Source organism: Macaca thibetana, chromosome 7, assembly GCF_024542745.1.
Source record: "Macaca thibetana thibetana isolate TM-01 chromosome 7, ASM2454274v1, whole genome shotgun sequence".
NCBI classification, from domain to species: Eukaryota; Metazoa; Chordata; class Mammalia; order Primates; family Cercopithecidae; genus Macaca; species Macaca thibetana.
Genome location: NC_065584.1, coordinates 125,010,028 through 125,022,263, shown reverse-complemented (window position 1 = coordinate 125,022,263; position 12,236 = coordinate 125,010,028). Strand labels below are relative to the sequence as shown.

Here is a 12,236-nt window from a genome sequence, read left to right as displayed (position 1 = left end):
CCGAGGTCAGGAGTTTAAGACTAGCCAGGCCGGCCGGGCGCGGTGGCTCAAGCCTGTAATCCCAGCACTTTGGGAGGCCGAGACGGGTGGATCACGAGGTCGGGAGATCGAGATCATCCTGGCTAACACGGTGAAACCCCGTCTCTACTAAGAAATACAAAAAAAAACCTAGCCGGGCGCGGTGGTGGGCGCCTGTAGTTCCAGCTACTCGGGAGGCTGAGGCAGGAGAATGGCGGGAACCCGGGGGGCGGAGCTTGCAGTGAGCTGAGATCCGGCCACTGCACTCCAGCCTGGGCGGCAGAGCGAGACTCCGTCTCAAAAAAAAAAAAAAAAAAAAAAAAAAAAAAAAAAAAAAAAAAGACTAGCCAGGCCAACATGGTGAAACACCGCCTCTACTAAAAATACAAAATTAGGCCGGGTGCGGTGGCTCAAGCCTAAAATCCCAGCATTTTGGGAAGCCAAGGAAGGCAGATAAACTGAGGTCAGGAGTTCGAGACCAGCCTGGCCAACATGGTGAAACTCCATCTCTACTAAAATTACAAAAATTAGCTGGGCGTGGTGTTGTGCACCTGTAGTCCCAGGTACTCGGGAGGCTGAGGCAGGAGAATAGCTTGAACCTGGGAGGTGGAAATTGCAGTGAGCCGAGATTAGGCCACTGCACACACTTTGGGAGGCCGAGACAGGCAGATCATGAGGTCAGGAGATGGAGACCATCCTGGCTAACATGGTGAAACCCCGTCTCTACTAAAAATACAAAAAAATGAGCCAGGCATGGCGGCAGGCGTCTGTAGTCCCAGCTACTCAGGAGGCTGAGGCAGGAGAACGGTGTGAACCCAGGAGGTGGAGCTTGCAGTGAGCCGAGATGGTGCCACTGCACTCCAGCCTGGGCGACAGAGAGAGACTCTGTCTCAAAAAATAAAATAAAAAAGAAAAATAAATAAATAAATAAATAAAAATAATAATAAAATAAAATAAATAAATTATCCAGGTGTAGTGGTGCACACCTGTAGTCCCAGCTACTCGGGAGGCTGAGGCAGAATTGCTTGAACCCAGGAGGCTGAGGTTGCAGTGAGCCAAGATCATGCCATTGCACTCCAGTCTGGCCAACAAGAATGAAACCCCGTCTCACAAAAAAAAGACGGAAAGAGGGAATAATTTTTACTCTTCAATGTATATACTTCTATACCTTTTTATTTAAAAAATTATTTTTCCTTTAAGCTCTGCTGGACTTGATTCTGTACTTTTTTTAAACCACGACTACTATTACTTCCATTTCTTCGTTTCAACAATTTTAATTTAAAGAATGTAGGCTGGGCGCGGTGGCTCAAGCCTGTAATCCCAGCACTTTGGGAGGCCAAGACGGGCGGATCACGAGGTCAGGAGATCGAGACCATCCTGGCTAACACGGTGAAACCCCGTCTCTACTAAAAAATACAAAAAAATAGGCTGGGCGCGGTGGCTCAAGCCTGTAATCCCAGCACTTTGGGAGGCCGAGATGGGCGGATCACGAGGTCAGGAGATCGAGACCATCCTGGGTAACACGGTGAAACCCCGTCTCTACTAAAAATACAAAAACTTAGCCGGGCGAGGTGGCGGGCGCTTGTAGTCCCAGCTACTCGGGAGGCTGAGGCAGGAGAATGGCGTGAACCCGGGAGGCGGAGCTTGCAGTGAGCTGAGATCCGGCCACTGCACTCCAGCCTGGGTGACAGAGCGAGACTCCGTCTCAAAAAAAAAAAAAAAAAAAATACAAAAAAATAGCCAGGCGAGGTGGCGGGCACCTGTAGTCCCAGCTACTCGGGAGGCTGAGGCAGGAGAATGGCGTAAACCTGGGAGGTGGAGCTTGCAGTGAGCTGAGATCCAGCCACTGCACCCCAGACTGGGTGACAGAGCGAGACTCCGTCTCAAAAAAAAAAAAAAAAAGAATGTAATAGGTAATACTTTCATATGGTTTTAAATTAAACCACAAAACCAACACGTAACCTATAACAAGGTTCTCTTCTCTGTGACAATCAATCTTACTAGTTTCTTTCAGAGATATTATGCACATATATGCATAAATCACTACATATACATACATTATATATATATGTACACACACGAGACGATACACACACACACACGCTTTTCTTCTTCCCTGTTTTACACAAGTGGTAATGCATGATGTACTTTGTTTTTGCCTTTTTTTTTTTTTTTGACTAGCCAGGCCGGCCGGGCGCGGTGGCTAAAGCCTCCCAAAGTGCTGGGATTACAGGCGTGAGCCACCGCGCCCGGCCTTGTTTTTGCTTTTTATCTTAAGTAATATAGCTTAGAGATTTCTCTATTTAGCATACAATTTTTTTTTCCGGCTGCACAGTAGTCAATTAATACGGAAAATGTACCATTTATTTAACCAGTCCCTTATTGATGGACCTTCAGGACCTTTCACAACATTTACTATTATAGTAAACACTGCAGCGAATAACCTTATCTATTAATCATTTCAAACATTTACAAGTATATTGGTGAGATAATTTTCAGACATAAAACTGAAGTCAAAGGGCATGTGCATTAAAAATTCTGAATGATATTACCAAGTTGCCTTCTACAAATCATACTACCACTAGCAATGAGTGACTTTTTACCTATTTCCTTAACTGACTGGATAAAAATATCTCTTTTTTAGGCCAGACATGGTGGCTCACGCCTGTAATCCCAGCACTTTGGGAGGCCAAAGTGGGCAGATCACAAGCTCAAGAGATCAAGATAATTCTGGTCAACATGGTGAAACCCCGTCTCTACTAAAAATAGAACAAAATTACCCAGGCGCGATGGCAGGCGCCTGTAGTCCCAGCTATTCGGGAGGCTCAAGCAAGAGAATCACTCGAACCCAGGAGGCAGAGGTTGCAGAGAGCCGAGATCGTACCACTGCACTCCAGCCTGGCGACAGAGCAAGACTCTGTCTAAACAACAAACAAACAACAACAAAAACAAAAAACAAAAAAAACCCAAAAAAACCTCTTTTTTGGAGACAGAGTCTCACTCTGTGGCCCAGGTTGGAGAGCAGGCACATGATCTCAGCTCACTGCAACCTCTGTCTCCCGGATTCAAGCAATTCTCATGCGTCGGCCTCCTGAGTAGCTGGGATTACAGGCACAGTGCCACCATACCTGGCTAATTTTTTGTATTTTTTTGTATTTTTTTTTTTTTTTTTGAGACGGAGTCTCACTCTGTCGCCTAGGCTGGAGTGCAGTGGCATGATCTCGGCTCACTGCAACCTCTACCTCCCAGATAGAAGTGATTCTCCTACCTCAACCTCCTGAGTAGCTGAGACTACAGGCGCCCACCACACCCAGCTAATTTGTGTATTCTTAGTAGAGACAGGTTTCACCATGTTGGCCAGGATGGTCTCAATCTCCTGACCTGTGATCCACCAGCCTCGGCCTCCCAAAGCGCTGGGATTACAGGCGTGAGACACCACGCCTGGCCAAAAATATATCAATATACTTAAATTTGTACTTCTGATGAATAAAGATAGCCATCTTTTCATTTGTTAAAGAGCTACTGGTATTTGCTTTTCTATGTAATAATATTATAAGAAAGACTTAATAAAAAAACTAAAGACTTGCTATCTATTGTTTTATATTAGTTGATAAATATAACGGTTTATGTATTATATTGTTTCATCACTATTAAAACTATAAACTGTACAATGGTCATATTAATCAGATATAGCAGTATACTAAATTCTGCAAAGAACTTGTTTTCTGAATTAATCCTAAGTATTCCACAAAAAGAATACAAAAATAAGAAACAAAATATTAATTTATAACTTTTTAAATATAATTTGAAATTACTTACTGTATCAAAAGAAGATTTTCTCCTGCTTCTGTTTCTAAAAATAAAATTAAAATTAAATTTGTCCAAGGATACACTGATAAAGCATTAGGAAAAATTGCTTAAGGACGGCCGGGCATGGTGGCTCATGCTTGTAATCCCAGAACTTTGAGGGGCCAAGACGGGCGGATCACAAGGTCAGGAGTTTGAGATCAGCCTGACCAACATAGTGAAACCCTACTAAAAATACAAAAATTAGCCGGGCGTGGTGGCGTGCACATGTAATCCCAGCTACTCAGGAGGCTGAGGCAGGAGAATTACTTGAACCTGGGAGGTGGAGGTTGCAGTGAGCCGAGATCGCACCACTGCACTCTAGCCTGGGTGACAGGGCAAGACTCCGTCTCAAAAAAAATAAATAAAATAAAATTTTTAAAAAATTACTTAAGGGCCGGGCGCGGTGGCTCAAGCCTGTAATCCCAGCACTTTGGGAGGCCGAGACGGGCGGATCACGAGGTCAGGAGATTGAGACCATCCTGGCTAACACGGTGAAACCCCGTCTCTACTAAAAAAAAAATACAAAAAATTAGCCGGGCGAGGTGGCGGGCGCCTGTAGTCCCAGCTACTCGGGAGGCTGAGGCAGGAGAATGGCGTAAACCCGGGAGGTGGAGCTTGCAGTGAGCCAAGATCTGGCCACTGCACTCCAGCCTGGGCGACAGAGCAAGACGCCGTCTCAAAAAAAAAAAAAAAAAAAAAAATTACTTAAGGACATTAACAACATTTTAAAAAATTATTAAAAAATTATTAACTGCTGGGCGCGGTGGCTCACGCCTGTAATCCTAGCACTTTGAGAGGTCGAGGCAGGCAGATCACTTGAGGCCAGGGGTTCAAGACCAGCCTGGCCAATACGGTGAAACCCAGTCTCTACTAAAAGTACAAAAATTAGCTGTGTGTGGTGGTGCATGCCTGTAATCCCAGCTACCCGGGAGGCTGAGGCAGAAGAATCACTTAAACCTGGGAGGCAGAGGTAGCAGTGAGCTGAGATAGCACCATTGCACTCCAGCCTGGGGTACAAGAGTGAAAAATCCGTCTCAAAATAAATAAATAAATAAATAAATTTACTTACTATCCACGCTACTCTCTACCCCCAAGACTCAAGGAATACTTTTTTTGTTTTTGAGACATGGTCTTGCTCTGTTGCCCAGGCTGGAGTACAGTGGTGCAATCACCGCAGTCTCAATCTCCTGGGCTCAAGTGATCCTCTCACCTCAGCCTCCCGAGTAGCTGGGGCTACAGGAATGCACCCCCACATCTGGCTAATTTTTTATTTTTTGTAGAGACACAATCTCACTATGTTGTCCAGGTTGGTGCTGAACTCCTGGGCTCAAGCGATCCTCCCACCTCAGCCTGCCAAAGTGCTGGGAACACAGGTGTGAGCCACTATGCATGGCCCATCATATATTTTATAAGCAATAAGATAGACAATAAGTTATATTAGTTGTCTGGTTAGAGAGCTACAGTAAAATTTTTAAAAAAGCAGATTTAGCAGGAATTACAGTAACATACTTACCTGCCATTTCTGACTTTCTCTCTATTTTCATATGAGACTCTGTCTGGAATACCCTAGGAGAGAAAATAAAGATTATTAAAAACCTGTAATTTGTAATCAGTATCCTTTGGTGTTAATTTATAGTCTGTGTTGAGATAGGCAAAGATAATACTTTGATTTTAGCTTCCTCTTTGCTATGCCATATACTCCTAGTATTTCAAATGCCAAAATTAGTTTACCACAATAAAATCTACTATAGTTTTGTTTTTATTTTTGTTTTTAAATAGGATCTCGCTTTGTTGCCCAGTCTAGATTGCAGTGGTGCGATCACAGCTCGCTGTAGCCTCAACCTCCCAGGTTAAAGTGATCATCCCACTTTAGCCTCCCGAGTAGCCTCACCAACAAGCCTAATATTTTTTATTTTTAGTAGAGACAAGGCTATTATAGTTAATTAGTTTATTTATTTTTAACTAAGATTCTGAGCCATTTGTTACTGCAGAGGGTATAATCTTTAAATGAGCTCTGACTTAGTAATTATTTATCCCTCTCAATAACCTAAAATATTCATCTAATTCAACAAGTATTTATTAAACACTCACTATATACCTGGTATTATACTACGGCCTGGGATACAAACACGTGATCCTTGACTCAAGGAGCTTCCACTATAAATAGAGCTAGAACAGTGATTACAAACATTATTTCACTGGCTTTTGTTATTAACAATTCAGGTATGGTAGCATGGACTCCATAGGAAGGGATCCCTTTTCACTGGGATGGTTAAGAATAAGCTTCAGGGAGCATTTTGACATCTGCCTTGAATCTGACCAGTTCATTCTAATTTTGCTAATATTAAGTATCACTCACTATATAGAAGCTATTCTTTTTTCTTTTTTGAGACAGGGTCTCATTCTGTTCCCCAGGCTGGAGTGCAACGACACTATCATGGCTCACTGCAGCCTGGGACTCCTGAGCTGAAGCAATCCTCCAGATTCGCCTCCCGAGTATCTGGGACTACAGGTGCATAGTATCATGCCTGGCTAATTTTTTTTTTTTTTTTTTTTTTTAGAGATGGGATCTCGCTAAGTTGCTTGGGCTAGTCTTGAACTACTGGCCTCAAGCAATCCTCTGGCTTCAACCTCCCAAAGTGCTGGGATTACAGGTGTGAGCCACCACATCTGGCCGCTAGTACAATGTCAAGTAACAGTTGGATATCATTGTTTTGTTCCTGACTTTAGAGGGAATGCTTTCATTGTTTCTCTTTTAAACATAATACTGAATAACCTTTTAAATAATAACTAATGTTTCATCAAAACAGATTATTCAAGTCAGTACCAATACATTTGGTTTGATACACAAAATACTAGTACCTGTAATATTTTAGTTATTTCTGCTTTCAACTTACTTTATAGTATCTGCAAAGCTGACTCGACGAGAGTTTTTCTTATTTCTCAAAGCATTGGATTCCTAAGGGCAGAGAATATATGGTATAATTCTTAATAAAATCACTGTGAATTACATTTCCAGAGTACTATAGACAGAGATCAAGTCTTTTTTTTTTTTTGAGATGGAGTTTTGCTCTTGCTACCCAGACTGGAGTGCAACAGTGCGATCTTGGCTCACCGCAGCCTCTGACACCCGGGTTCAAGCGATTCTCCCACCTCAGCCTCCCGAGTAGCTGGGATAACAGGCATGCGTCAGCACGCCCGACTAATTCTGTATTTTTAGTAGAGACAGGGTTTCTCCATGTTGATCAGGCTGGTCTCAAACTCCTGACCTCAAGTGATCCTCCCACCTCAGCTTCCCAAAGTACGGGAATTACAGGCATGAGCCACTGCACCTGGCCAGAGATCACGTCTTATTCTGAATTACCTCTTCAAATGTTGTAGTATGTGTCAGAATTTCCTTCTTTTTTTCAAGGCTGAATGATATTTCACTGCACATATATATTACCACATTTTGTTTATCCATTCATCAATGGACACTTAAGTTGCTTCCACCTTCTGGCTACTGTGAATCATGCCATTATGAACATGGGTGTACAAATATCTCTTTGAAACTCTCAATTCTTTTGGATATATATCCAGAAGTGAAATTGTTCAATCATATGGTAATTCTATTTTCAATTTGTTGAGGAATTGCCATACTGTTTTCCATAGCAGCTGTACCATTTTATATCCCCACCAACAGAGCACAAGGGTTCCAATTTCTCTGTATCCTCATCAACACTTGTTACTGTCTTTTATTTTAACCATCCTAATGGGTGTGAGGTGATATCTCATTTAGGTTTTGATTTGTATTTTCCTAATGGTCAATGATGCTGAGCATCTCTTCATTAGAATACAGTATTTTTACTTTCCTTCCCCACCCTCCTTAACAAGAGCAAACATTTCTACTCACATAAATACCATACACAAAAACCAAAAGACATTAAGGATGAGCTTGCTGTTAAGTAAAAACATAAAATAATAATAACCAAAAGACAGAAACAAAATCCACAGAGAATTTTACTGGGTTAATTCTGAATACCTGACCATAAGTCTTATTATAATAAAGAATCAGAAATGGTAACCCCTCTGCGTCAAAGCAGTGATGTGATTAAGGTCCTAGAAGATGCTACAGGTAGCCTTGAGCTTAATATGACAATTATAATACTGACATGGTAAACACTGGGACTAACAGAGACTAATATATTTCTTACTGAAAAAAAAGAAAACTGATATTTTCATAGTTCATAAGTGTGACTGGGTTTTCACACGCATGTGAGATGTGCTTTCCTCAAACTTTGTTACATGTTGGCACATTATACATCTGACATGAAAAAAGAAAGGTGCAGCACGATGGCTCATGCCTATCATACCCACACTTTGGGAGGCCCAGGCAGGAGGACCACTTGAGCCCAGAAGTTCAAAACCAGCCCAGTCAACATAGCAAGACCCTTGTCTGTACTAAAAAAAAAAAAAAAAAAAAAAAAAATGTTATGGGCCGGGTACAGTGGCTCACGCCTGTAATCCCAGCACTTTGGAAGATCAAGGTGGGTAGATTGCTTGAGCCCAGGAGTTCAAGACCAACGTAGGCAACATGCCGAAACCCCTTCTCTAGAAAAAATAAAAAATTAGCCAGGCATAGTGGCATGTTCCTGTGGTCCTAGTTATTCAGGAGGCTAAGGTGGGAGGATCTCGAGCCCAGGAGGAGGAGGTTGCAGTGACCCATGATCGCACCATTGTACTCCAGTCTGGGCAACAGAGTGAGACTCTGTCTCTAAATAAATAAATAAATAGCCAGGTATGGTGGCATGTGCCGTAGTACCAGCTACTCAGGAGGCTGAGGCAGGAAGACTGATTGAACCCAGGAATGCAGGGCTACAGGGAGTTATGATTGTGCCACTGCACTCCAACCTGGGTAAGTGAGGGAGATGCCATTTCTAGAAAAGAGAAGAAAAAAGAAAAATCATGAATGCCAGTATATTCAAGTGTTTGGAAAGCCATGGGATGCTTACACATTCCCTCTTCATATAGCTAATAAAGTTCTTGACTTAAAAATATAACTGAAAATAGTCATCTATAAAGTATTTGCACAAGAGACTTACCTGAACTGTTTCATTCCCACCTCTGAGGTCCTGAAGAGGACTCCTTGGGGGTTTCAAAATCTGTGGTAACAATTAGAATTATTAAAAAAAAATTTGGCATATCTATTAAGAATCAGTTTATTTCAAGTTATATCATAGGTAGAAAGCTAAAATTTTCATTACAAACTCTGAAACTCCTCAAATTCATTCTGCTCAATGCTACACCGTGTGGCAGATTTAAATATCTGACATCTATTCCCTTCTACCTGCCCATCCTCTCCAATTATTTTACCCACTCTCATCCCATGTGGTCTGAGTGAACGTCACACCAACTCTAGGGTAAAACACATAGCTCTGTCTAGAACAATGTGATATTCTCTTGTCAATGATGATTTTGTTCAGGAATGAGGACTTGACCCATATCAGGATAATCGAGCTAAAATGATTCAATTCTGAGTCTTTTCTGTTTTCAGGAAAAAGACACTATTCTTCACGTAGAACTTAAGCCTGGAAGTAAAAGAGCTAGATGTACCACAGTAATTACAGGGAAAGAATCTACCTGCTGGAGATTACCCAGAGGAAGCACTAAGAGTAGAAAAAGAAAAAGGAGGCTGGACGCAGTGGTTCACGCCTGTAATCCCAGCACTTTGGGAGGCCAAAGATGGGGCGGATCACGAGGTCAGGAGATCAAGACCATCCTGGCTAACATGATGAAACCCCATCTCTACTAAAAATACAAAAAATTAACCGGGCATGGTGGCAGGTGCCTGTAGTCCCACCTATTCGGGAGGCTGAGGCAGGAGAATGGTGTGAACCTGGGAGGAGGAGCTTGCAGTGAGCCGAGATCGCGCCACTGCACTCCAGCCTGGGTGACAGAGCGAGATTCCGTCTCAAGAAAAAAAAAAAGAAAAAGGAAATCCTAGTACTGGTGTCATGGTTACAATCTCTGGTCAGTAAGCTGTGCCTAAAGCCATCCCTTCTTTGGATTTGTTAGTATCATAACCCAATGTATTTTGTGCTTAAAGCAGTTTGGGCTGGGCATAATGGCTCAGCAGTTTGGGAGGCTGAGGCAGGAGGATCACTTGAGGTCAGGAGTTTGAGACCAGCCTGGGCAACATGGCAAAACCTCATCTCTTCTAAAAAATAAAAAAATCAGCCACGCATGGTGGTACACGCTTGTAATTCCAGCTACTCAGGTGGCTGAAACATGACAATCGCTTGAACCCAGGAGGCAGAGGTTACAGTGAGCCGAGATCACACCACTGCACTCCAGTCTGGGCAACACAGCGAGACTCTGTCTCAAAAAACAAAAACAGTTTGAGTAGGTCTTTTGTCTCTTGCAACAGCTTTGTACCACAGGTTAAACATATCTTTTAAATAGCTTTATTGAAATATAACTTACATAGCATAAAATTCGTAAAATTACTACAAAATTCATAAAGTATGAATTTTGGTATATTTACAGAATTGCATAACCACGTTAAATATCTGAGTCTTTACCTAGAGAGCAATAGGAAGCCAGTGAGGGTAGGATGGTGAAGCCACAGTCAAAACTACTGTGATATATAGTTATCATTAAATAAAAGCTGACAATTATTAATTCAAGAAAGTCTTTCTTACTGAAGAATGCCGTCTTCTAACAGGTCTCTCTATATTGTCACTGAAAAAGGAAAAAAAAATTATAAACACATTGATAAACAACTGAATTCCCAAAAGGGATCATCACAGCACCCCTTACATGCTTTCAAACTGGTCATCACTTTCACTTAGCACTCTGACAAGCAAAATTTATATACAAGACTTTAAATTCAGTTAGGAATTCAGTGTTTTAAAATACATACTGTGTACTACGAGACTATCTCTTGAATAATAATCAGTACAACATAATTTACCATATTTACAGAGATATAATAATATGATAAAGGGCTGTAAGTCAAGAGACGCTACTTTTGGTTTTACTACTATATGACTTTTAGAGCAGGTTTTGGAAATACAAATGCCTCTGAGGCTAAACAGATAATTTTTTAGGAGTAAGAAAAATAGGTAGTGTTGAAATGTAATGACCTAGAGAATTCCTCTCTCACCTAAAGGTCAGTCATTCCTCTGCTGTGGTTAGTTGTTGCCAAACAAGAATACCAGCCCAGCGTTGCCATGCTTGATTTTTCAAGAGAAGCTGAAAACCCAATTGTACAAAATTTTGAGATCTTGAAGTTTTGGCAACTAATTCAAAAACTAAAAAACATGTGTAGGCCAAAGCCAGCCACGGTGGCCCATGTCTATAGTTCCAGCTATTCACCTGGAGACTGTGGCAGAAGAATCACTTGAGCCCAGGAGTCCAAATCTAGCCTGGGCAACGAAGCAAGACACAGTCTCTTAAAAAGAAACAATCAAAAAACATTATGTATAAGCCAAAAACTTATGACTAAAGGCTGCAAACAAGCCATCAGATTGTGATGGCAATTTTAGACAAATCATTTTATCTTCCTGGTTCTCAATTTTCTCATCCTTAAATTGAAGAGATGGGAGATAGTATCTAAAGTCCCTCTCAGATTTGACTCTAGATGAGATGATGATGATGATGATGATATTTGAGACAGGATCTTGAGGTAGGAGGCAGAACTTGACTCCAGAGGTGGGGCTTGGATACAGGACCAAATTGAGGACTAGCTAAAACAGGTCTGGGACAAAAGCACTTCCCCATAAGACACTCCCATCAGGGTGCCTTGTCAGTTTACCATTGCCACGGCAAAAACCCAGCAGTTACCTGCCCTTTCCATGGCAATGACCAGACAAGCTGGAAGTTACTACCCTCACTCTAAAAATGTTTGCATAAAACACCCCTTAATTTGCATATAATTAAAAATGGGTATATATATATATATATATATATATGAGTGCAGAACTGCCTCTGAGCTGCTACTGTGGGCTTAGTGCCTATAGAGTAGCCCTGCTCTGCAAGGAGCTATACCAGTGCTGCTGCTTTACACTAAGCCACTTCAATAAAAGTGCTGTTTAACACCGCTGGCTAGCCCATGAATTTTTTTTTTTTTTTTGAGACGGAGTCTAGCTCTGTCGCCCAGGCTGGAGTGCAGTGGCCGGATCTCAGCTCACTGCAAGCTCCACCTCCCGGGTTTACGCCATTCTCCTGCCTCAGCCTCCCGCGCATCTGGGACTACAGGCGCCCGCCACATCGCCCGGCTAGTTTTTTATGTATTTTTTAGTAGAGACGGTGTTTCACTGTGTTAGCCAGGATGGTCTCGATCTCCTGACCTCGTGATCCGCCCGTCTCGGCCTCCCAAAGTGCTGGGA

The 12,236-nt window shown here is 42.1% G+C and overlaps 1 protein-coding gene and 1 pseudogene across 4 annotated transcripts in view; one reads left to right on the top strand and one right to left on the bottom strand.

Annotated features, from left to right (window-relative positions):
- The window catches only part of KNL1 (kinetochore scaffold 1), a 77,147-nt gene that overhangs the window by 52,591 nt on the left and 12,320 nt on the right, over nucleotides 1-12,236 (bottom strand). For all 4 annotated transcript variants that reach the window (XM_050799338.1, XM_050799337.1, XM_050799340.1 and 1 more), the window contains exons 3-7: nucleotides 10,548-10,587; nucleotides 8,949-9,008; nucleotides 6,765-6,826; nucleotides 5,381-5,433; nucleotides 3,838-3,871 (exon numbers count right to left, since the gene is read on the bottom strand). In XM_050799338.1, coding sequence (XP_050655295.1) covers nucleotides 3,838-3,871; nucleotides 5,381-5,433; nucleotides 6,765-6,826; nucleotides 8,949-9,008; nucleotides 10,548-10,587 — 249 coding nt within the window. The remainder of the gene's footprint in view (nucleotides 1-3,837; nucleotides 3,872-5,380; nucleotides 5,434-6,764; nucleotides 6,827-8,948; nucleotides 9,009-10,547; nucleotides 10,588-12,236) is intronic.
- Nucleotides 8,079-8,176, top strand: LOC126960479 (uncharacterized; annotated as a pseudogene).